Source organism: Salmo salar, chromosome 06 (genome assembly GCF_965601325.2).
Source record: "Salmo salar chromosome 06, fSalSal1, whole genome shotgun sequence".
Taxonomy (NCBI): domain Eukaryota; kingdom Metazoa; phylum Chordata; class Actinopteri; order Salmoniformes; family Salmonidae; genus Salmo; species Salmo salar.
The window spans coordinates 65490856-65516515 of NC_138296.1; the positions used below are offsets into that span (position 1 = coordinate 65490856).

At 42.1% G+C, this 25660-nt stretch overlaps 1 protein-coding gene across 2 annotated transcripts in view; it reads left to right on the plus strand.

Moving 5' to 3' along the window:
• Nucleotides 1–25458, plus strand: part of tbc1d32 (TBC1 domain family, member 32) — a 39881-nt gene extending 14423 nt beyond the window's left edge. Inside the window, exons 18-34 of one of the 2 annotated variants that reach the window (XM_014205123.3) lie at nt 196–275; nt 439–577; nt 2682–2769; nt 2851–2969; nt 3823–3942; nt 4550–4638; nt 7435–7557; nt 7864–7972; nt 8452–8545; nt 9169–9294; nt 10293–10394; nt 16402–16471; nt 16869–16984; nt 17546–17700; nt 18727–18867; nt 22383–22571; nt 24440–25458. In XM_014205123.3, the coding sequence (XP_014060598.3) occupies nt 196–275; nt 439–577; nt 2682–2769; nt 2851–2969; nt 3823–3942; nt 4550–4638; nt 7435–7557; nt 7864–7972; nt 8452–8545; nt 9169–9294; nt 10293–10394; nt 16402–16471; nt 16869–16984; nt 17546–17700; nt 18727–18867; nt 22383–22571; nt 24440–24559 (1980 nt within the window). In that variant the 3' untranslated portion in view covers nt 24560–25458. The remainder of the gene's footprint in view (nt 1–195; nt 276–438; nt 578–2681; nt 2770–2850; nt 2970–3822; nt 3943–4549; nt 4639–7434; nt 7558–7863; nt 7973–8451; nt 8546–9168; nt 9295–10292; nt 10395–16401; nt 16472–16868; nt 16985–17545; nt 17701–18726; nt 18868–22382; nt 22572–24439) is intronic. The other variant, XM_014205124.3, reaches the window with a different exon arrangement.
• Nucleotides 25459–25660: the final 202 nt, after the last annotated feature.

Consider the following 25660-nt stretch of genomic DNA (forward strand, 5'->3'; position numbering starts at 1 on the left):
ACAGAGAACTTTCTACACTGCTAATAATGAATCCCTGTGAGCCCTGTGCCTCTATGGAGGAAGGTAGAAAGACTGGAGGAATGAGATGCAGAGCCTCTAACATGACTGCTGAACTCCTCATTATTGAAGTTCAGTGTACGGGTTCAGGGGAGAAAAACAAAGGCTTAAGCTGAAGGTTTCTTTTCTCTCTCACAGACAAGCTCCCTGTCAGAAAGAGTTCCCACACCGGTTCCCGGAGCCATCCCCGGCACATCCTCTCAGGAGCTGCAGAATGTGTAAGTTTCTTTGTGTCTCCCCCTGCAGGCAAACAGCATCTATTAAAATGATGTTGTGATTTTATTTTCAGTCACCCCTCTAGCAAGTTGTTAGGAAGGATAAATAAGATGGAAAATAATGAGTCTTCCCATCAATCTTTCCTTCTGCTGTCTGTTCACACAGAGTGGTTTGGGAGGAGACATTGCTGGACAACCTGCTGAACTTCGCTGCCACACCGAAAGGCCTGCTGCTCCTCCAGCAGACTGGAGCCATCAATGAGTGTGTCACCTACATGTTCTCCAGGTTTACCAAGAAACTACAGGTATGGAGAGAAAACACCATGGTAGGGATGAATAGGCAAAATTGAGTCCACTACCCTACTTAGTATTTATAACGCCCAGCTATATACAGTTGAAGTCGGAAGTTTACATACACTTTAGCCAAATATATTTAAACTCAGTTTTTCACAATTCCTGACATTTAATCCTAGTAAAAATTCCCTGTCTTAGGTCAGTTAGGATGACCACTTTATTTTAAGAATGTGAAATGTCAGAATAATAGTAGAGAGAATGATTTATTTCAGCTTTTATTTATTTCATCACATTCACAGTGGGTCAGAAGTTTACATACACTCAATTAGTATTTGGTAGCATTGCCTTTAATTTGTTTAACTTGGGTCAAACATTTGAGGTAGCCTTCCACAAACTTCCCACAATAAGTTGGGTATTTTTCCTGCCTCATGGTGCCATGTATTTTGTGAAGTGCACCAGTCCCTCCTGCAGCAAAGCACCCCCACAACATGATGCTGCCACCCCCGTGCTTCACGGTTGGGATGATGTTCTTTGGCTTGCAAGCCTCCCCATTTTTCCTCCGAACATAACGATGGTCATTATGGCCAAACAGTTCTATTTTTGTTTCATCAGACCAGAGGACATTTCTCCAAAAAGTACAATCTTTGTCCTCATGTGCAGTTGCAAACCGTAGTCTGGCTTTTTAATGGCGGTTTTGGAGCAGTGGCTTTTTCCTTGCTGAGCGGCCTTTCAGATTATGTCGATATAGGACTCGTTTTACTGTGGATATAGATACTTGTGTACCTGTTTCCTCCAGCATCTTCACAAGGTCCTTTGCTGTTGTTCTGGGATTGATTTGTACTTTTCGCACCAAAGTACGTTTATCTCTAGGAGACAGAACGCGTCTCCTTCCTGAGCGGTATGACAGCTGAGTGGTCCCATGGTGTTTATACTTGCGTACTATTGTTTGTACAGATGAACGTAGTACCTTCAGGCGTTTGGAAATTGCTCCCAAGGATGAACCAGAATTGTGGAGGTCTTGGCTGATTTCTTTAGATTTTTCCATGTCAAGCAAAGAGGCACTGAGTTTGAAGGCAGGCCTTGAAATACATCCACAGGTACACCTCCAATTGACTCAAATGATGTCAATTAGCCTATCAGAAGCTTCTAAAGCCATGACATCATTTTCTGGAATTTTCCAAGCTGTTTAAAGGCACAGTCAACTTAGTGTATGTAAACTTCTAACCCATTGGAATTGTGATACAGTGAATTATAAGTGAAATAATCTGTCTGTAAACAATTGTTGGAAAAATGTCCTAACCGACTTGCCAAAACTAGTTTGTTAACAATACATTTGTGGAGTGGTTGAAAAATGAGTTTTAATGACTCCAACCTAAGTGTATGTAAACTTCCGACTTCAACTGTACATATGCTGGTACCCCTACACTGAATTTGATGTATTAATGTCTCATTATGTAGCCTTACTGCCCAATGTATACATCATGTACTGCAAACGTGGGCACAATTCCCTGCTGATTTAATTGACTAGAATTGTTAACATGCACTTCCTAATTACCTTCCTTGTTTTGCGTACATTTTGCTCCAGATTGTAATTAAGCTAATCTATTTTTAATTTGCGCCATTGTTTTGTAATTAGTTAAGAATCTTTACGCATGAAATCACTTTGTATTCACATTTATAAATGTTTTAAATCTTGCATTTCAGATTTTAGTCCTATCTGTAGTTAATGCTCATTACTTTGATTCATCCACAATATTGGTGAAAATGTGTTTGGAATCTGAGGCTTAATAGGCTTAAATTCTGTAGGTCTTTCTTGCATTTTCCACTTGTTATTTTACTTTCATCGTTATTTTCGATCAATTGTTTGAGCTAGTGATTTACATCAAATCAATTAACAGAAATACGATGTATTTATACATCTGAGTGCCATTTCGATAACCCAGAGTATAGAACAGTGCCTCTGGCCTAACTAATGTGTTCCCATTTTCAGAATAAACAAATATTCTTCACACAAAGACACACACATACACTTTTTGATTATGCAAGATAGTAAATAGCATTGGGCCAATAGTAATCATGGGCTATTTTAAAATCTGTGAAAACGCTTTCCTCCAGGTCAGCCGATGTGAGAAGTTTGGCTACGGTGTGATGGTAACACAGGTAGCAGCAACAGCCCCCGGTGTGGTGGCTTTACACAGTTCTGGTACAGTATTACTACTAGTAAAACAGAGCATATTGTTATACAGTGTTAACACATGAGTTACCCCTCAGTATGTCCTGGCAGGTTTTGTGCAGGCCTTAGTGGTGGAGATATGGTCGGTCCTGGAGTGTGGGAGAGAGGATGTGAGGGTCGTTCACCCCAAGTCCACCCCCATGGACCCCATTGACAGGAGCTGTCTGAAGGTAAATTATTTTGCTCAGATCTTTACAGTGCCGTGTGCTTCAACGTCCATGGTTTCCTCATGCAGCCTCCTGAGGATAATCAGCAGGACAACTCAGCCGTGGTATTCACAGTCAGCCTTTCTCGGTCATCAGGTCAGCGAGAGGACTTACTACAGAGAGTGCTCATGAACGGGATGGATGGTTTATTTCAGTGAGCAGTCCTCTGATTGACATTGGTGTTATGACTGTGGGCCCTGTTCTGTTAGCTATTCATGGTGGGTGGGTCAAAGGTTGAGTGGTAGGTCTATACTGTATTCAGATAGGATAGGAACCAGAATAGTAGAAGACCTGCAAGAATGACAATGTTTATTTATTTTTTGCTGCCATTTATCCCCTAAATTAAATAACGGTATCTAACAGAAAATAGCCTAGCTCTTGTTTTCTGATGTTTTATTTCAATACGGTCTTTTATATTCACCAATCTACAGGAAGTAATCTACTCAGGTATTCACAGTTGGTGTTCATCAGTTTGAGATGATCTAGCAATATGTCAGTCCTCTGATACGCCTCAGCAATACACACTGTCTGGAGCACATGTGAATGTAATTGTCATCCCTTTGATCCTTTTTTATTGAAATGCAGTATAGATCTTTAGACCTATAACGTTCCAAGTTCCATTTTCAGCAACAACAAAAAAGCTCTTTGAATAAATAGAATGTAGGAAAGAAACAAAAAAATTGCTGTACCCCAACCTTGTCATAAACCCAAACTCATTTCATCTTGACCTTAGCTTTTCAGAACAACCAAATGACGTATGACTGTTTGATGTATGATGTATGACTGTTTTGACCCCACCCCTCCCCTTCCCCCCCAGTCGTTCCTGTCCTTGGTCAACCTGCTGTCCTCCCCCCATGCTGTGTGGGAGCTCCTGGGACACCAGCCTCTGCCCAACAAGGCTGAGTACAACCTAAGGGAGATGCCCACATCCGTTACAGTCAGTCCCGACCCTCACACCCTACCAGGAGAATGCTGGACTTGACATACACTTGTATCTGTTTCCTATGTTGGATATCATTTTAACATCAGTTTGTTCAGATTATGCTACCCATAAATAAAATGTATTGTTTCAGATATGTGAAAATGTGAAATATAAGATTATGCAGACAATGTTGAAGATAAGGTAGTACCAAAAGGTGAATACATGAAGATAGTTCACTCGGGCCGTTTACCATTGGAAAACAATGGTCAGTTCCGGTCTGCTTAACGGGGTGGTTCTCTCATAGACACCAATGCAATATCAGCTGGGTCTGGTCTGCTTAGTTTATTAAATGTAATGTAACCAGCTAAAAATGAGGGAATGGGGTGTGTCGCTTCCTCTTCTGTCTCTGGTAGTACTTTTAACTGTGGTTGCAGTTCCAGGTTTTGCCATAGGAGGCCACACTTACATTGTAACATAGTCCTACATGTGTACTTCTACAGGCATAGCCTAATCAATAACTACTGCACACGATCAGGATGTAGGTAGAAATGTAATTATCTACCTTTCACATCATCACAATCTTTTCAGCATTTTCACTCTGTATTGTACCTCTTTGCCACAGGATTTGATTGATAGGCTGATTGCTGTGAACTCAGATGTGAAAATTCATTCACTGTTCAACTACGAGCAATCTCACACGTTTGGCCTGAGGTAAGATCAATACTGTTCTCCGATCTTTCTTTCAGAATGAATGGGGGGCGGGAGCACAAAGGCACAGCAGTGCATGCATTGTGTGGTTTATCATCTGATTGGCCTGATTAGCCTGATCAATATGAGATTGACTCTTTGCTTTATGCTATTTTTATGCGACATCGACTGTCTGAATAATTCCACTATATAAAAAGAGTTTTTCTCAGAATTGACTCGTATGTTTTCTTAGTTGAATTAAGGCTGTGTTACTGAGTCACTATTTTAGACACAGAGAAAGCAAATTAATATAACACTAAATAATTTGCTACAGATTAGACCCCACGACTGTTAAAGCTACCACAAAGGATATTCTTATTTTTGAAGTATTTTTTTTAAAATTCTAAACATGATTTGATGTGAATGTTTTGTTTTGTTTATATTGCTCACATCTTTTGTGAACTCTCCGGAAAATAATCTTCCATCAACCTAGTGATGTATATGGATTGGAAAGGGCAATGTATTCCACATCGACTTCAAACAAACACCAGGCTGCCTCAGTGTTAACATGGCTGGCTGGTTCTTTCACTTTTACACACTTCTAGTGGTTATAGACTTGTCACTGGATGACCTCTGCCTGTCTCTCTGGGGAGAGGTCATCATTACTGAGCCACTGTCCCTCCTCACGTCCTCATTTCACCCAACAACTGTCACAGCCGTCTGTGTGTCGCTGGAGTGGCTGGCAGGATATCACAGGGAGGACTAGTCAGAGTGACGTGTACGGTGTCCATAGGACAGTCGAGACATGTCTAGTCTCTGACAGCACAGCACAGTGTAGATGTAGCAGCTGCTGTGTGTTTATGGGTGAGTAAACCAGTTTCCTAGTGGAGGAAGAGTGGATAAATAATGCAGAGCACTGTGAGTACGGACCACCTGGTAACCATTTCTCAATGCTGGGGGGCTGTATTTCTTCTCTGGCATGGAAGTAGCTCTTGGAAATGAGGAAAGTATTTTTTGTTCCACTTCCAAGCTGCCTTACTCAGGCTTGACTGGGTGTTAGCTCACTCACTGTTTGTTAGGGTTTCTCCACGCTAATTGTCCTTGGAACTGAACACAACATCTACATCTTGAAAAAGAACTGTAGATATAGGTTAGATGTTGACCTGCATGCTAAACAATGAGTTGGGAAACGGACAGCCTTCAGAACTCACAAAGCCATTCTGTCTTCCAATGGACATCAAACTGAATGACTGAAGGTGTCCATCACACTGAGGGCATGATGACAGTTGACAGCATCACAGAAATGAATCATCTTGCTTTGACAGAATGCTCCATCACAGCAACAACTCACACCTCTCCTTGCTTAACCAGATCACATCTCTGTGTACCGCATCTCAAAGGGCTGTCTCTAGATTGTTCTCTTACAAACACCTTATTGTTTTTTAACACATTGCCCCTGAATTTTTCACTACTTTAGACTATTTTCTTTCTGCTGTTTCGAATGTTCTGTACTTTCTGCCAGAGGGACACACTGGTTTTGAAGTCAAAGGGAATCCTTAGCGATGGCCGCCCCAGTCAGAAGGAGGGCAAGTCAGTGTTGGTGTTTCAGGGAGCGTGGCGGAAACTGCAGATGAAAGAGCCTGAGCTACATTCTCTTAGGAGGGCCCCGCTCAGCTCCACCAAATATGCAAAATGGATCAATTAGGAGACTCTTGTTTTTGAAGAGGAAGGCTTCCTGTTGACAAAACGCTGTGGCTGTGTAATTTGCTTGAATGGTTTTATTCAGTGTTCATTTCACAAGTGTCTCAGCAGCACGTTGGCTCCCATTTTTCATGCTTAAAATAATGATAATGAATTGCCCTCACGCTGCACTCCTTATCAGAGCCTGTAATGGTATGAACAAAGATGGAGCTCCTTGCTCCCTGAATGCAGAACAAGCATTTATAATGTTTACTGCCTCCTGGCTGGCTTCTACACAATCTTTCACTTGTAGTTAATGATTTGACTGGTAGGATTATTTCTGCTCAAGGACTGGATCTTTTTTCCTGTTTACAAGAACTTGCATTCCTGCAGTTTGGTGTCTGTGTTGAAACAATTATATCTAGAATTGCTCCAAGGGTCCCAAGATTGTTTTGGTCTTAAGTTAAAGAGCAGGCTGCAATGGAAGAACCATTTTGGTTGAGTACAGCTTCAGTACAGTATGTTGTGTTGCTGCCCAAATCCTGTTCAGTAGGCTTGTGTCACTGTCACTGTAAAATGACCAGGCTGATATGAACTGACTGCTAGGTAGGAAATCCCTTCATTATAGCTATTAGAGAGGGACATCTCTGTCACTTAACAATATAACCCAAGGGTGTCATATTTTACTGTTCACTTCCACCTGCCTGTTTTATGTCGCAGCTATGTTCTCCAAAAATACACAATGTCTCCGTCACATCACTGCTGCATCCGCTTTCAGGATTTATTACTCTCACAACTGCTGCATTAATGTTGAAATCTATTTCCACAAATCAGTTAGGGATTCTTTCTCCCTATTATGCAAAGCACTCTGGCTTGGTCCTCTGTGGAGTCTGTTAATATACAAGGCAATAAGGCAGGCTACCAGAAACAAATGATAGCTTTCATAAGCCCTGGGAAAAAGACAACATGCTGTCCGTTGTAGGTGTGTAAGCAGTAGGCAGCTAGACCCAATGGGTTGTCAGAGCAAGCACTCGAAATCAAGTGGCTGAGTCATGTTATAACGATTACGTCTGTACGATCTGTAATTCTGTCCTTGAGAAGTAAAAATGTGTTTATCTATGTATTTTGGTGTACTTTCAGATTACTTAGTGTGATGTGCTGCAACCTAGACTCCCTCCTTCTTCTGGAGTCACAGTACAACATCTCCGACATGTTGCTGCAATGTCAGAAGGACAACATCACCGATCCATCGTCTGGTGAAGGGTATTTGAAAAGGGTTTTGATTTCCTGTGCCTCATAATGGTATGGCAGGCTTTGGTTCCACCGTTAGAGGTTAATCACAACAAAATAAGAAATGGATCATTTGCCTTGTCATGGAAATAAAGCGTAAACAAAAGGCAATTTCCAAAAGGGTGTTTTGAATGCCTCAATGGATATTGCAACTGTTCATGAATTGAAATGCTCCATATTGTCCAGTCACAAAATAAATATATCTGCATGCACGCTAGTTTTATTTGTGAAGTGGAGATTTCTCCTCCCATCTTTCATTCCCCCCCTCTCCTCTCTCAGAGATTTCATCATTGATGGTCTATCTGTGGAGAGGAACCACATCCTGGTGCGTATGAGTGTGATTGGAGGACCATCGGAGAGGAGGCTTCCCCTTAGGGTCCTCCAGAAGGTCAGTTCCCTTCTACTCACACCCCTTGGCCTCACATCAAGTCGAGGAAGTCCTGATGACTGAAGGAATGGTTTTCCAGAACTGTGTGTTACATTTAAATGCTATCATCTGCATACAAAAGGTTCATCATGGTAACCTGTTCCAGGGATGCTGTGATATTCCGTGGCTTCCGTGACACACATGTCTTCAATGAATGTAAATAGCACAGACAAGATGATAAGGATTAGCAAACAAAACCCATTAACATTTAGAGTACACTGAATCTGAAAAGTAAACCATGGTTCATATGTGATTTATATTCTAAATCTTTACATGTGGAATAGCTCAGATTTCACTTATTACATAGCATCTACAGACAATCAGTAATACACCATATTTTTATTAGGTGTGTGAATAATATGAGATACGTACGCTTGTAGGAGTTTGTAAACAGAGAGATCACATATATTTTAACATAATGATTATTAATATTTTTTTAGGGCACTGACCCTTATCCATGGCCGATGTTTTCATCATACCCTCTGCCCAAGTATTATATACTGAATCTTCCAAAGACAACCCGAGGTAAACAGGGTAAGTGTTACATACTGAATCTTCCAAAGACTACCCGGGGTAAACAGGGTAAGCATTACATACTGAATCTTCCAAAGACTACCCGGGGTAAACAGGGTAAGAATTACATACTGAATCTTTCAAAGACTACCCGGGGTAAGCAGGGTAAGAATTACATACTGAATCTTCCAAAGACTACCCGGGGTAAACGGTAAGAATTACATACTGAATCTTCCAAAGACTACCCGGGGTAAGCAGGGTAAGAATTACATACTGAATCTTCCAAAGACTACCCGGGGTAAACAGGGTAAGCATTACATAGTGAATCTTCCAAAGACTACCCGGGGTAAGCAGGGTAAGAATTACATACTGCATCTTCCAAAGACAACCCGGGATAAATAGGGTAAATATTACATTATACATTGTCAGGAATTGTGAAAAACTGAGTTTAAATGTATTTGGCTAAGGTGTATGTAAACTTCCGACTTCAACGGTATGTCAATGTTGTTTTAAAGGTCAGGGTCACAAAAGAAAATATATCTCCGATTGCATAATGGAGGCAAAAGACTCCTGGAAGTTAATGAGAATGTGAATAAATGCATTTGGTAGTCGGAGTGAACAATGTATTTTTGTTTTGTCTGTAGACTGTGAGATAAGTGCCTTCCTGGCCTCCACCAAGAACACAGAGAAGGATGGGAGCTGGATGGATACCTGTAGGAGACAGTACTGCAAAGTCATGACCACCAAGTCCAACATTGTCTCAGGGAACGGTGGGTGATATACAATGATGTTATGTGTAGGGCAATATGTTTTTCTAGACCACATGGTCTAACCAGGAACAACTCTGGGCCCTAGATACGATACAGAGATATTCCCGGTAAGGTCACATGGTCAGAAGGGAAAAAACCCAGACCTAGACTTCTGACCTTGAATAGTTTATCAATAAAAACCCTGAATCAACATTTGAAAGTTCTTGCCATTACATGATATGCTACAATCAATACGTTACACACAGTATTTGAGAACGATAGTTCTGTTGGGTTATAACTCATCTGTTTTATATTCAAACCACAGACGGAGGACACAGTATGTTAACATTTGATAGTCCGTTAAGTTCCCACAAATAAATGGACGATCAATTTGTCAGTGAATGATCAATTTGTCAGTGGATGAAATGATAGACCCATATTGAGTGTCCTGACTACTAGATAATGAAGAACCAATAGCTCTCTGCATATAACTGCAAATGTATCAATGACCAATTTGTTAAGATTCCTATCTTTCCCACATAAGATTTTCATTTACTGTACTTGTAATTGACCATACTTGTCATGTGTCAACTGTTGCGGTCTCTGAGGGTGTTCATGTCATTTATTGGTTGCTAATCATCGAAACCGTCATGATTCATTGTGTGTTCAATTGCTTCCTCTGAATGTCAATCTAAAATAGTTACATTTTGAATTATTGCTTGTGAAGGGATCACGGAGTGCAGAGTCAGAGACTTCATGATTTCCTATTTAATTCAGAGACAAAGAAGCGCCCAGGACGAGGGCCTTTGATGTAGCTTAAATTATAAAAATTGTCTACACAGAGCTTCCTTTCTTCATATATTAGATAAACAAGATGCTTGATTACCTTCCTATTTTCCCAGCTGTGTGTACAGTAAAAGCAGCTCAATTTGTACTTGCATGATGTATCATTGAAGACTTTTCAAAGGCATCTGTGATGTTCCTTAAACCCACTATGTGTTTCCTGTATCCGCCCCCAGTCCTGGCTGATCTACTGGAGAAGGCTGTGTCGCACCTTTCTGCTTTGCCGTCAGAACGTTTCTTCCCACCTGCGGACTACATAGGTCAGTGTGGCCTAGTGAGTGAGTGAGGGATTCATCTTGCATTTTTGTGGATTTTGGCTTGACGCTTTCCCAGTGGTGACACATTTATCAATCAAAAGTAAAGAGCAAATGATAAAATGCTGCCATCGGTGTCACATTCACAGTTTTGTTATCTATAATTAACTGTTTTAATTAGTGATGATTCTCTCATCTACAGTTGAAGTCGGAAGTTTACATACACTTAGGTTGGAGTCATTAAAACTCGTTTTTCAACCACTCCACAAATGTCTTGTTAACAAACTATGGTTTTGCCAAGTCGGTTAGGACATCTACTTTGTGCATGACACAAGTCATTTTTCCAACAATTGTTTACAGACAGATTATTTCACTTATAATTCACTGTATCATAATTCCAGTGGGTTAGAAGTTTACATACACTAAGTTGACTGTGCCTTTAAACAGCTTGAAAAATTCCATAAAATGATGTCATGGCTTTAGAAGCTTCTGATAGGCTAATTGACATCATTTGAGTCAATTGGAGGTGTACCTGTGGATGTATTTCAAGGCCTACCTTCAAACTCAGTGCCTCTTTTCTTGACATCATGGGAAAATCAAAAAAAATCAGCCAAGACCTCAGAAAAACAAATGTAGACCTCCACAATTCTGTTTCATCATTGGGAGCAATTTCCAAATGCCTGAAGGTACCACGTTCATCTGTCCAAACAATAGTACGCAAGTATAAACACCATGGGACCACGCAGCCGTCATACCGCTCAGGAAGGGGACGCGTTCTGTCTCCTAGAGATGAACGTACTTTGGTGCGAAAAGTACAAATCAATCCCAGAACAACAGCAAAGGACCTTGTGAAGATGCGGGAGGAAACAGGTACAAAAGTATCTATATCCACAGTAAAACGAGTCCTATATCGACATAACCTGAAAGGCCGCTCAGCAAGGAAGAGGCCACTGCTCCAAAACTGCCATAAAAAAGCCAGACTACGGTTTGCAACTGCACATGGGGACAAATATCGTACTTTTTGGAGAAATGTCCTCTGGTCTGATGAAACAAAAATAGAACTTTTGGCCATAATGACCATTGTTATGTTTGGATGAAAAAGGGGGAGGCTTGCAAGCCGAAGAACACCATCCCAACCGTGAAGCACGGGGGTGGCAGCATCATGTTGTGGGGGTGCTTTGCTGCAGGAGGGACTGGTGCACTTCACAAAATAGATGGCATCATGAGATCGGAAAATTCTGTGGCTATATTGAAGCAACATCTCAAGACATCAGTCAGGAAGTTAAAGCTTGGTTGCAAATGGGTCTTCCAAATGGACAATGACCCCAAGCATACTTCCGAAGTTGTGGAAAAATGGCTTAAGGACAACAAAGTCAAGGTATTGGAGTGGCCATCACAAAGTCCTGACCTCAATCCCATAGAACATTTGTGGGAAGAACTGAGAAGGCGTGTGCGAGCAAAGAGGCCTACAAACCTGACTCAGTTACACCAGCTCTGTCAGGAGGAATGGGCCAAAATTCACCCAACTTATTGTGGGAAGCTTATGGAAGGCTACCCGAAACGTTTGACCCAAGTTAAACAATTTAAAGGCAATGCTACCAAATACTAATTGAGTGTATGTAAACTTCTGACCCACTGGGAATGTGATGAAAGAAATAAAAGCTGAAATAATTCGTTCTCTCTACTATTATTCTGACATTTCACATTCTTAAAATAAAGTGGTGATCCTAACTGACCTGAAACAGGGAATTCTTACTTGGATTAAATGTCAGGAATTGTGAACAACTGAGTTTAAATGTATTTGGCTAAGGTGTACGTAAACTTCCGACTTCAACTTTATGTGGATATCTAATGTCAGGACAAATCAGCATCCATCCCCCACTCATATAGAATGGAACATTTTAAATCCAACTCAAATATAGTTTTTTCCCCTAGTGTTATAATCATTTATCTCGTACAATGTGCTCCATCATGACATCTGGCTCTTTGTCCAGAAATCCAAAGGCAGGTTATTTACTGTTCAGTGAGCACATTCTCTCCATCTCATCACTAGTTATTTAACTAACTTTCCGTTGAAGCTCAAAGGATCCTCAGTGCTTTGGTGTTCTTTTAGCCGTCAACACACATCAACGTTTTCAGGGTCCAATGAGACCTCACTGCCCATTATCTATTAATGGGAGCTAGCTAGTAACTTTAGACCAGTCAATGATGGTCTGTCATTTCTAAAGCATTGGTGCTGATGTTTTCTTGGAGCTTAGTTTTAGTGTTTCCTCAAACCTAGGCTAATATACCTTTATCACCGTTTGAGACCCCTTCCCTTATATATGTTCCGTTATGTGTTCCTGTAGAATTCTGTTAATAAATGTCTAATAATATAAGGTTGACTTGGTAACATGCAGAGGTGCGTCAGTGTTTCTCATTGAGCCCCCTGTGTTTTAGTCCTGATCAATAGCATGAATGTGGCAGGGCTTGCAAACTATTGTAACGGCTGCCGTAGAGAGGGGACCAAAGTGCAGCGTGTTGATTGCTCATGATGAATATTTATTTAAACTCAGAACACAAAATAAAAAAATAACAAAGAGAAAACGAAAGCGCACAGTTCTATCAGGTACATAAACTAAACAGAAGACAACTACCCACAAACACAGGTGGAAAAAAACCCTACTTAATTAAGGTAATCTCCAATTAGAGGCAACGAGGACCAGCTTTCTCTAATTGGAGATCATCCCCCCCCAAAAAACATAGAAATAGAAAACTAGATCCTAAACATAGATATACAAAACATTGAAAAACACAAAACACCCCATGTCACGCCCTGACCTACTCTACCATAGAAAATAACATCTTACTATGGTCAGGACGTGACAACTATCACAGATTACAAAGGGAAACCCAGCTGAGAGATGCCCAGTGATGTGAGCCTACCAGATAAGCTAAATTCCTTCTATGCTCGCTTCAAGGCAAGCAACACTGAACCATGCTGTCCCCTGACAACTGTATGATCACACCTCTCCGTAGCCGATGTGAGAGAATTCTAAGTGCTTTTAACAGGTTAACATTCACAAGGCCGCAGGCCCAGAGGGATTACCAGGGCGAGTACTCAAAGCATGCGCTGACCTGCTGGCAAGTGTCTTCACTGACATTTTCAACGTCTCTCTGACCCAGTCTGTAATGCCTACATCAGGGCTGCCCAACCCTCTTCCTGGAGATCTACCGTCTTGTGGGTTTTCAGTCCAACCCTAAATTAACACACTAATTAGCTGCTCAACAAGACCTTAACTAGCTGAAACAGATATGCTAAATTAGGGTTGGACTGAAAACCTACAGGACAGTAAATCTCCAGGAAGAGGGTTGGACTGATAACCTACAGGACAGTAGATCTCCAGGAAGAGGGTTGGGCAGCCCTGACCTACATGTTTCAAGCAAACCACCATAGACCCTGTGCCTAAGAATGCCAAGGTAATCTGTCTAAATGACTACCACCTCATAGCACTCACATCTGTAGCCATGAAATGCTTTGAAAGGCTGGTCATGGCTCACATCAACACCATCATTGCAGACCCACTCCAATTCGCATACTGCCCTCAACAGATCCACAGATGACACAATCTCTATTGCACTCCACACTGCCCTTTCCCACCTGGACAAAAGGAACACCTATGTGAGAATGCTGTTCATTGACTACAGCTCAGAGTTCAACACCATAGTGCCCTCCAAGCTCATCACTAAGCTCAGGAACCTGGGACTGAACACCTCCCTTTTCAACTGGATCCTGGACTTCCTGACGGGCCGCCACCAGATGGTTAGGGTAGGCAACAACACATCTGCCACGCTGACCCTCAACACAGGGGCCCCTCATGGGTGCGTGCTCAGTCCCCTCCTGTAATCCCTGTTCACCCAGGACTGCATGGCCGCACATGACTCCAACACCATCGTTAAGTTTGCCGACAACGTGACGGTGGTAGGCTTGATCACCGACGACAATGAGACAGCCTATAGGGAGGAGGTCAGAGACTTGGCAGTGTAGTGCCAGGACAACAACCTCTCCCTCAACGTCAGCAAGATAAAGGAGCTTATCATGGACTACAGGAAACAGAGTGCCGATACGCCCCCATTCACGTCGACGGGGCTGTAGTAGGTCGGGTCGAGACCTTCAAGTTCTTCAGTGTCCACATCACTAAGGACCAATCATGGTCCAAACACACCAACACAATCGTAAAGAGGGCACGACATCGCCCCCGTCCCCGTCCCCCCGTCAGGAGGCTGAAAAGATTTGGCATGGGCCCACAGATCCTCAGAAAGTTCTACAGCTGCACCACTGAGAGCATCTTGACTAGCTACATCACCGCTTGGTATGGGAACTGCTCGGCATCCGACCGCAAGGGGCTACAGAGGGTAGTGAGTACGGCCCAGTACATCACTGGGGCCAAACTCCCTGCTATTCAGGACTTTTATACCAGGCGGTGTCAGAGGAAGGCCCTAAAAATACTCCAGCCACCCAAGTCATAGACTCTTCTCTCTGCTGCCACATGGCAAGTGGTACCAGAGTGCCAAGTCTGTGACCAAAAGGCACCTGAACAGCTTCTAGCCATAAGACTGATGAAAAGTTAATCAAATGGCTACCAGGACTATTTACATTGACCCTTTATTATTATTTATTTATCTTAGTTGTTTTGCACTGACTCCCTTGCACTGGCTGTATGCACACTCACTAAACTACACCCACACACTCACACTACATACGCTCACACACACAAAACACACATACACACATGCATATTGATGCCATACACACACACTCACAGATTGACACTTTCACACACTCTGCTGCTACTCTGTTTATGGTATATCCTGATTGCCTAGTCACTTTTACCCCTACCCACATGTACATACTGTATTACCTCAACTACCTCGTACCCCTGCACATTAACTCGGTACTGGTACTCCTTGTATATAGCCTCGTTATTGTTTTTATTGTGTTACTATTTACTTTTTTATTTAGCAAATATGTGTCTTACTTTTTAACTCTACACTGTAAAGTAAGCATTTCACTGTAAAGACTACACCTGTTGTATTTGGCACATGTGACAAATTACATTTGATTTTGATTTGAAGTGTTCTTTCTCCGCTTCGCTTGCTTAACTCAAACAAACACTGGAGTCTCTTTGTGCGAGACATGCTCATTAGAGCTGAGCTGTACTCGTGGGCTGTACTGTAGCTCACAAAGGAGGGTGAATCGTAGAAAAAGTCTAAAGAAACTTGAAAAGTCAAGAAAACCATTTCTCTCTCACGCTCTCCCATCTCCCCCTCAGACACACATGCACACACACACTCCCATGCCCTGTTTTCCCCTTTTGTCCTTTCCTCCGTGAAGTTATTCCTTTCACCAAATGGTCCATTAGGGGAGCAGTTGTCATAGCCTGTGCGGTTTAGCTCTCTTCCCCTTTCCTGTCATGGCGTGTGATTGACATTAACAACAGGCTCACAGATTTGCTCATGTCGAGGGGCTGCCATTATGTGGTGGAGAGTCATTTGCTGGAGTTCCTTCACCTCACTCCCAGGCCTTTCTCAGGGGCTCATCTATCAAGAAGAAACAATGGCCGATGGGAGAGAGAAGCCATTCATCTCCATTAGATAGTCATTTCAATCAGGGAGTGGCACTGATATTAATAAGGAGGGAAGAGTAGTTTCCACAGAGCTGCAGGTTTACTTCACTCTCATCAAGGCCATTTTCTCAATTAAAGCATGCATTGGTTTCTATGATGAATACAGAATGCTCGTCTGATCATCTCTGCAGTGTAAGTCGCTCTGGATAAGAGCGTCTGCTAAATGACTAAAATGTAAATGTAAAAAATGTATCACTTGATGCGAGATTAGGGTTTGAGTCATTTCGCCAAATGAGCGAGCATTGCCAAAGGCACAGTCGCTTTGCTTTGCCACAGTCATTGAATTGACATTTTTATTGATGGCTGGGGAGCGCTAGTGAGTAAACCCCTGGTAATTTCCAGTTCCTTTATTGCGTGTTTTATAGCGTCGGGGAGCGGCATAAAGACTGGCAGCCTGTCGTCTGTGGACCAGCTGGGGATTCAGGCCTCTCTCAGGTAACGCCGTCTGCATCCTCAAAGTCTGAACCTCCCAGCTTTGTTCCAATCCCCCCAGTAAGCACCAGCCATTTTCTCAGATAGGGCAGGTACTCAACGGCCAATAAAGATAACAAAAAAACGATTATTACAGAATGATATGGTGATCAGCACTATTGCAGAGATATTCTAGAACAATAGATAAACTTTCTATAAACTCAAATAAGATATTGCATACTCTTTGGGCAATATGCTAATGAGAGATGAGTGTTAAGACAAGGCTCATTTAGGCTAATTATATCCTTCTATTAACCCTAATTGTTCTGATTGAACACCACATAATTTGTTAAATAGATGAGTCAAAGTGTGATCTACAGTAGAATCCTGAATGTTTGAATTTGTGTCTGTTTGTTTGTAGGTATGGGAGACATCTGAACTTACTGAGGGATAACTCTGAGCAGGACCTCTGTCTTTTGATGAAACATTGCCAAGAGCTCCTATCGCAACAGAGAGCCAAACTCACGTCGGAGCTTTGTATCCTTATCAACTATGTTGGATAACCTTACGAATCACAATGGGACTGACTAAGCATCCGCTGACTATTCCAGAGTCAGTCAAGTGATATCTATTATTTTCTCTCAGAGGAAGAAAATATATTTTACACCTGCTTTTTTCAAGGACGCAACATGAACCCTCAAGAGCCTTTCAGAAACTTACATTTTTCTCAAATGAATGATACTTGAAGTTCTGCTGAGATTCCTCTCTTTATTCCCTGATAAGAGCCTCTCATGACTATGCTCTGTTTTAAATTTAGATTCATACGTCTATGTTTATCATCCTCATCGTCTACTCCCCTACAGTATGTGTCTGTCAATCACATTAAGGAGGCCCACTGCATCCAGCCTCGGGCCCCTCAATCTTTAACCCCTCTCCTGCCTGCTGAGACTGACCTGTGGTGCTCTAGGTGTGGTTTTTATAGTGGCCCTGACATTACCCCTGGTCTGGCTGTTCTGCTGGGGGGCCATGGTGATGTCCAGTCAGACAGGCCCGGATGTTGCACTCTGTCAGAGCCTCTCCATAACTCCCCTCCACCAGACACTCTGCAGGGAGCCTACCCCGGTCATGACTGGTTCGCCTCCACCGTGTTCCTCATCATGGCTGGAGACATGGAGAGAGCCCTCCGCCTCCTCCTCCACCTCTCCACCCTGCTCACATCAGCCTTCCTCTGGCCCGCCAGGCTCCACGGATCGGTGAGTCCAGCAGCCCACCTCTCGTTCTTCCAGGAAGGGACTGAATACTAAGTTGCCTCCAGTCTGACAGATAGAGCGTAGCTCTTTTCTCCCCCTGCTCTCTCCCTCTGTTTCTCCCTGCCTTCTATTTTCATGCAGCTGTGGAAGTAGTCAAGGAAGAGGACGGTTAAAAGTATGTAAGGAGATAAACACGTCTTTCATTCGGTGGGAGCGTGTAATGAATCCTGCTGCAAAATTGGATTCTTATGAAATACTGTCATTTGTATGGCCATACGTTGGAAAGATGAGTTGCGTTTTAATGCTAAATATTCTCACCCAATTTATGAACCACAAGCCAAATCATACACGTTTGAGTTATGTTATCGTTTGTATCCATGTAGACTAGGGATTCTTAATACTGCGTGTTTTCTTGATGGAAATGGTGAATATGATAAGATTATGCTGGAATCGTCATTATCAATGTCCCCACTTACATTTGGAAACAGCCATCTTTGGCTGCTGATGACGTTGAATACTCAGCCGTTAATAGCGTTTCAGCAGTAAGAATATGTCTTGGAAATGGTGGAAGCGTTTGTACAACTGATTACAAATCTTCATGGCTCTGCCATCCGAACAGCAGTGCATGCAAATCAGGATGTACGCAGGCAGATGGGAGTAAGCACACCATGTTGCAGATGAGGGAGAATTACTAAACAGTGGCGGCACAATCCTCTGTAAGTTTTATGCGGTCGATGCTGTCAATACCTAGAAGAACAGAGGGACAAGTGATTAAGTGATAGTAGCAAATTTACACAGTGTACCCAGTGAAACACATACACGCACGCACACACACTGCGTTCTCCGAAAGCATTGGGCTCTAACAATTCTGTTTTGAGGAAATTGAGGAGTGAAAATCAGACCAATCAGCTGTCTGTTTGTGTGGCATTTGGTGTTCACATTTGGCAAGTTTAGCTATTAACCTACAGAGCTTGGCTTTTGTAGTTAGTTACTATGCTTTGTAAATCTGAACTTCTCTTCACCTTTTAGGTTCACCTGCCCATGGAGATTGCTCAGTCTAGCATCCATCCGGTCTACTCATGCACAACACACTATGTAGAGATGCTGCTGAAGACTGAAGTGCCTCTAGTTTTCTCTGCCTTCAGGATGTCCGGTTTTACCCCCTCCCAGGTATAATATCACCCTCCGTCCTTTCACTCGTCCAAATGTTTTGCTCATCAGGATGGTATTATAATGAAATGGACACCCTAGGAGACTATTTTGACCATGCTTATGACCATTAAAATGGGATAGAAAATGAGTTTTCATGAACCGGCATAATACGTTTTCCTCAAGGTGACAGTAGTACTTATTCTCCATATAAAAGTTCAGAACTGAGGCTGCGGAATCCCTCTGTTGTTCAGGCTTGCCACAGTTGATTCCCTTGACGTAAACTTTCATCCTCAAACAAAAAGTTCACCTTGAAAAATCTTCCTTTTGATCTCATCTCCTTTTGGCTCAGTGTTTCAGGCGGACTGTCATCTCAGACGTAATGTGTGTCAACAGGGACTATAAGCCAAAGAGTCTCTCACAATAAAAAAAGTTTATAATATAGCTTTTAAGTCAAAGTCATTGGGTGCAAACTATTGAATGCACTTCCTCCCAGTTTCCCAATCACAGCTCTATATATAAATCCAGTATATTCTTTGCCATAAATGAAAATATACCCTAATAAATTGAGTTTTGAAAACATGACAAATCAGGAATCACGTCATGAATCTGACAATCGGATGAAGGTCAGATTCATTCCTCCATCAGGAATGGCAAGATATTATTGTGCTCCTGGGTGCCTCGTTAAAATTCCAGCTGCAGCTACGCCACATCCTTTGGAGTTGCTAGGAAAGATATTCAGAGAATGTAAACATACAGAGTAAATTGCAGTGTGGAGTTGGTGGGCAGAGGTGAAGGGCCTAGCAGAACAGGCTGGGACTTGAGTTAGCTCTGTCTTTTATTTATTTTTTATTTATTTCACCTTTATTTAACCAGGTAGGCTAGTTGAGAACAAGTTCTCATTTGCAACTGCGACCTGGCCAAGATAAAGCATAGCAATTCGACACATACAACAACACAGAGTTACACATGGAATAAACAAAACATACAGTCAATAATACAGTAGAACAAAAGAAAACAAAAAGTCTATATACAGTGAGTGCAAATGAGGTAAGTTAAGGCAATAAATAGGCCATGGAGGCAAAGTAATTACAATATAGCATTTAAACACTGGAATGGTAGATGTGCAGAAGATGAATGTGCAAGTAGAGATACTGGGGTGCAAAGGAGCAAGATAAATAAATAAATACAGTATGGGGATGAGGTAGGTAGATAGATGGGCTGTTTACAGATGGGCTATGTACAGGTGCAGTGATCTGTGAGCTGCTCTGACAGCTGGTGCTTAAAGCTAGTGAGGGAGATATGAGTCTCCAGCTTCAGAGATTTTTGCAGTTCGTTCCAGTCATTGGCAGCAGAGAACTGGAAGGAAAGACGACCAAAGGAGGAATTGGCTTTTGGGGGTGACCAGTGAGATATACCTGCTGGAGCGCGTGCTACGAGTGGGTGCTGCTATGGTGACCAGTGAGCTGAGATAAGGCGAGGCTTTACCTATCAGAGACTTGTAGATAACCTGTAGCCAGTGGGTTTGGCGACGAGTATGAAGCGAGGGCCAACCAATGAGAGCGTACAGGTCACAATGGTGGGTAGTGCATGGGGCTTTGGTGACAAAACAGATGGCACTGTGATAGACTGCATCCAGTTTGTTGAGTAGAGTGTTGGAGGCTATTTTATAGATGACATCACCAAAGTCGAGGATCGGTAGGATGGTCAGTTTTACGAGGGTATGTTTGGCAGCATGAGTGAAGGATGCTTTGTTGCGATATAGGAAGCCGATTCTAGATTTAATTTTGGATTGGAGATGCTTAATGTGAGTCTGGAAGGAGAGTTTACAGTCTAACCAGACACCAAGGTATTTGTAGAGGTGCACCCATGACCAGCTCTGAAACCAGATTGCATAGCGGAGAAGGTACGGTGGGATTCGAAATGGTCAGTAATCTGTTTGTTAACTTGGCTTTCGAAGACCTTAGAAAGACAGTGTAGGATAAACTGAATAGTTCTAGTTGAATTCACTTCTTTCCCTTCAAAATACTGTCATTGAAAATAACTTGAAAAGACAATGCATTCTCAACATGCTCTTGGAGGCCCAGTTAGAAAGAACTGTAAAGGGTGTCCAGCGTACTGGTGATTCTGACAGGAAAACCAATTAGGATGTGTCATTATTTTTATTGGTGCATTATATGAGCTTGATAGTAATCCATTATGCATTGAAAATAAACTCAGCAAAAAACAAAACATCCTCTCACTGTCAACTGTGTTTATTTTCAGCAAACTTAACATGTGTAAATATTTGTATGAACATAAGATTGAACAACTGAGACATAAACTGAACAAGTTCCACAGACATATGACTAACAGAAATGGAATAATGTGTCCTTGAACAAAGGGGGGGTCAAAATCAAAGTAACAGTCAGTATCTGGTTTGGCCACCAGCTGCATTAAGTACTGCAGTGCATCTCCTCATGGACTGCACCAGATTTGCCAGTTCTTGCTGTGAGATGTTACCCCACTCTTCCACCAAGGCACCTGCAAGTTCCCGGACATTTCTCGGGGGATTGGCCCTATCCCTCACCCTCCGATCCAATAGGTCCCAGACGTGCTCAATGGGATTGAGACCCAGGCTCTTCGCTGGCCATGGCAGAACACTTACATTCCTGTCTTGCAGGAAATCACACACAGAACGAGCAGTATGGCTGGTGGCATTGTCATGCTGGAGGGTCATGTCAGGATGAGCCTGCAGAAAGGGTACCACATGAGGGAGGAGGATGTCTTCCCTGAAATCCACAGTGTTGAGATTGCCTGCAATGACAACAAGCTCAGTCCGATGATGCTGTGACACACCGCCCCAGACCATGACAGAACCTCCAGCTCTGTCTTTGGCGTCTCACAGTACAGACATTGCCATTTATTGCCTTGGCCACATCTGCAGTCCTCATGCCTCCTTGCAGCATGCCTAAGGCACGTTCACGCAGATGAGCAGGGACCCTGGGCATCTTTCTTTTGGTGTTTTTCAGAGTCAGTAGAAAGGCCTCTTTAGTGTCCCAAGTTTTCATAACTGATCTTAATTGCCTACTGTCTGTAAGCTGTTAGTGTCTTAACGACTGTTCCACAGATGGATGTTCATTAATTGGTTATGGTTTATTGAACAAGCATGGGAAACAGTGTTTAAACCCTTTACAATGAAGACCTGTGAAGTTATTTGGATTTTTATGAATTATCTTTGAAAGACAGGGTGCTTTACCTATTGTCCTCTGTGTGCTTCAGTATCCTAGGTAGAGTGTTAAAGTCAGGTCATTATGTCAGTCAGACTGTCCAGTTGTTTTTCATGTAACCCCAGTTATTAAAGCACGTGGTAGACTTACAACCACTCTGCATGCTCCACAAAGCTACTGCCTCAAAGCCTTAATACTCTTTTCTCCAAGTCATTAGATAAAAAAAAAAAAAAGCATAACCCTTTATTTTCATCACTTCAACCATCTAATTTTATGGTTTACATTCTTAATATAATTTATTCAATGTGTGGGCGGGTGTTTTTCCAGATGTGTGTGCAGTGGCTAGGCCAGTGTTTCTGGAACTACCTGGACTGGTCTGAGATCTGCCACTACGTGTCCACCTGTGTGGTGATGGGGCCGGACTACCAGGTGTACATGTGCGTGGCTGTGCTGAAACACCTGCAGCAGGACATCCTGCAGCACACACAGACCCAGGACCTGCAGGTCTTCCTCAAGGTGAGTCTGTTTGTCTACCTGGGGTTAGTGAATCGGTCTTCAGCAGATAACAGCAGAGTCCACGCTCCATCGACAGACTCTGACAGTAGTTTGAATAAAAGATCATGTTATGGCTGTATCTGGAGATATTCTTGTGATGAATTGTAGCATGCATTTTTGTAGCAAATACAGCTTGACAGAAACACACTTAAGCAGTCTCTTCACTGTCCCCGGTTCAACTTGGAAAGTTTGAAACGTGCCGTCTTGTATATGTCCCGTGTGGCTCAGTTGGTAGAGCATGGTGTTTGCAACGTCAGGGTTGTGGGTTCGATTCCCACGGGGGACGGGTACAGGGAGAAAAAAATGTATGAAATGTATGCATTCACTACTGTAGGTCGCTCTGGATAAGAGCGTCTGCTAAATGACTAAAATGTAAAATGTAAATGTATATGCTCATTGAGGTTCACACTTTGAATAATAGGAGAAGGGTTTAAGCCGGACTTCGGATGGGTTTGTTGGGTTTTTACATATCTACACCTTCTGAGTCTATATTTCATGTAAATAAAACATTGAAATGGAAATGACTTGTTACAATTGTTCTTGATGTCAGTCTGCAGCTTGATGCGGTGGAAGACACAAAGTGAAAAAGCATCGTCATTGACTCAGAAGTTACATGAAAAACTGAAAATAAAGCCTTTCTTTGTTTGTGAAAATTCTAAAGGAAATGCCTGTCATTACATAATGCTGCCATAGGTTTTCAGCCAACATAGCTTGGCTTTTTCAAAGAACTGCTCCGAAACATTTTCTAAAGTGCCTTCCAACATGTCCACTTCTTCCCCTACTTACTTCTCTCTCACTGTAACAATAAGATCAAGGCTGCAGTACAGTTGGTATACCTTCTTGCAGTATGAATTCTTATCTGTTCACTATTTCCACATGTTTGACGGTGTTTACAGCTCTTTTTTCTGGGTGATAAGTGATAAAGGGAAATTGCATTGGTCATTTTGATGGATTTTCAAACAACGATTGGCGTTGTCATCTACAGAGAAAGAAACAGGATGTAGGATGTTCTTCATGCTAATCTCACATTTATCATGACGGCACTCATGTTTTGACAGGGTGATTAAGTGAATGTACTCCTGAACATACTGTAGATAACAGGTCTACCTTATGTCTGGCAATGTACTCAGACACAAAGACCTTGTACCTGTACCTCTCTGCATCATTTAAAGTGTGAATTTAAGAATGTGAAATTAGCTTTGCACTTGTTTGATCAGGGTTGTTCATGAAAAAGTCATGAAAATAAAATGTGCTTTTTGATCTTAATTGAAGGTTAGGGTTAGGCATTCAGATTAGGCTTAGCAGTATGGTTAAGGTTCGGTTTAAATCAGATTTTATGATTTTGTGACTGTGCTAGCTAGTGACCACACTGCATAGCTGCCTCCAGGGCAAGATTCATGACAATAAATGCCAACCTGCCCTTTGGGTGCTGTGTTCTGTAGGTAGCAAACAGAATACACTTGCACACCGAGTGTTTTTCATTTTCATTGTCTGTGAACTTGAGAATCACCATAAAAGATGTGTCACTCCGAGAGTAATTATAATACCTTAAGGTAAATTGCTGACAGTACAAATGACCAAATTAAATGTTATCTTCTTGTCTCTAGCATTTTGGCCTTGATCCAATTGGGGTTGTTAAATTGTCCTTGCAAATTAGGTCATACCACATACTGGCTGCACTATTACAGGTTGTTAAGTCCACGTTGTTGTTAGTTGTATATTGCTATGCCACCCTCCTTACCACACACACACACACAGCCCATAAAACTCTGGACTAGGAGCCTAACCAGAGTTGTTGTGTTTTCTTCTCTCCCCTTGATTCCCATCAGGAGGAACCCATCCAAGGCTTCAGAGTGAGTAATTACCTTGAGTTCATGGAGGGTCTGGAGCGCAGTTACAGAACAATGGTACTGACAGACATGAACAATATCTCCCAGAGAGTCAGCTAGCAGTGCTAAGACAGACAATAGTCTCCACTCACCAGGCTGCACTGGGACTGGTTATAACAAGGTAAAGGATTCTCAAGACGGGTTAAACATGTGATATTGTGTATGCTTTCTGTAAATGTTTGATTTATTTTTTACCTCTAAGATCTGTCAATATTTCTCGCCATATTTAAAGATGTACAGTGGCATATAATGTATGTATGACATATTATTTAACGGATTGAGATAATGTTATGAAATACATGGTAATTAACTTCTTGCTTGATGTACTTTCTGGTCTATCTTCATGGATCTTCTTGAAATGTTATGATCATTCTCTATATTAATCCAACCTTAAGGGCATAATGATATTTACCTGTAAACCTACTGACCTCTCCTATCCGATACAGCCACTACTAATACCTCCACTAGACAATGTGATGACTGTTTGTTCACACCTTTTAATTCTACTTCTACTCGTCAATGCATTACAGATCGTACGCTACTAACCGTAATGGGAGGTGTAGGGTCTGTGTACGTGCCGCAAGTGTAGCTTACCAAGTGGTTCTACGTTGTGGGTCCGATCTCCTCGTTGAGAGGCTTGATGGTGACAGTGGAGAGGCAGCGTGTTGTTGTTACAAGTCTTAGTAAACAGCCCATCTCTCTCTTTCAGCTGAACCATCTGATATGAACGCCTCTGAATAATGAATGAGATCATTAAAGCCTTTGGTTACTCCAACACAACTGTTAAATATTATATACTGTTTACCATCTACGTAGGGCAGAGGTTGACAGACGAGATAGAAATCAGTGCCACCAAATGTTTACCCGATAAGCACTTAAAGTGAGGTTTAAAATGAGTTTGACTTTTATTTCTTTATCTTTGATCTCCATGTGTTAAATAAAATTGAACATTCAGTCAAGGTTTGATTGTCTGTCAGTGTCCCTTGTCCCCTGTTGGTACGTCCCATAATTCCGTTGTGCTAAATCAATTAATTTCAGTGTAATGAGCTGTTTATTTAAATGTGAAAAATCTCATCGGCCAACACTGCTGCATCTGCTGGAGATGGCGCTTAGATTACATTTTAGAAATGACAACAGCAACCTTTACAGTAATGATGACTC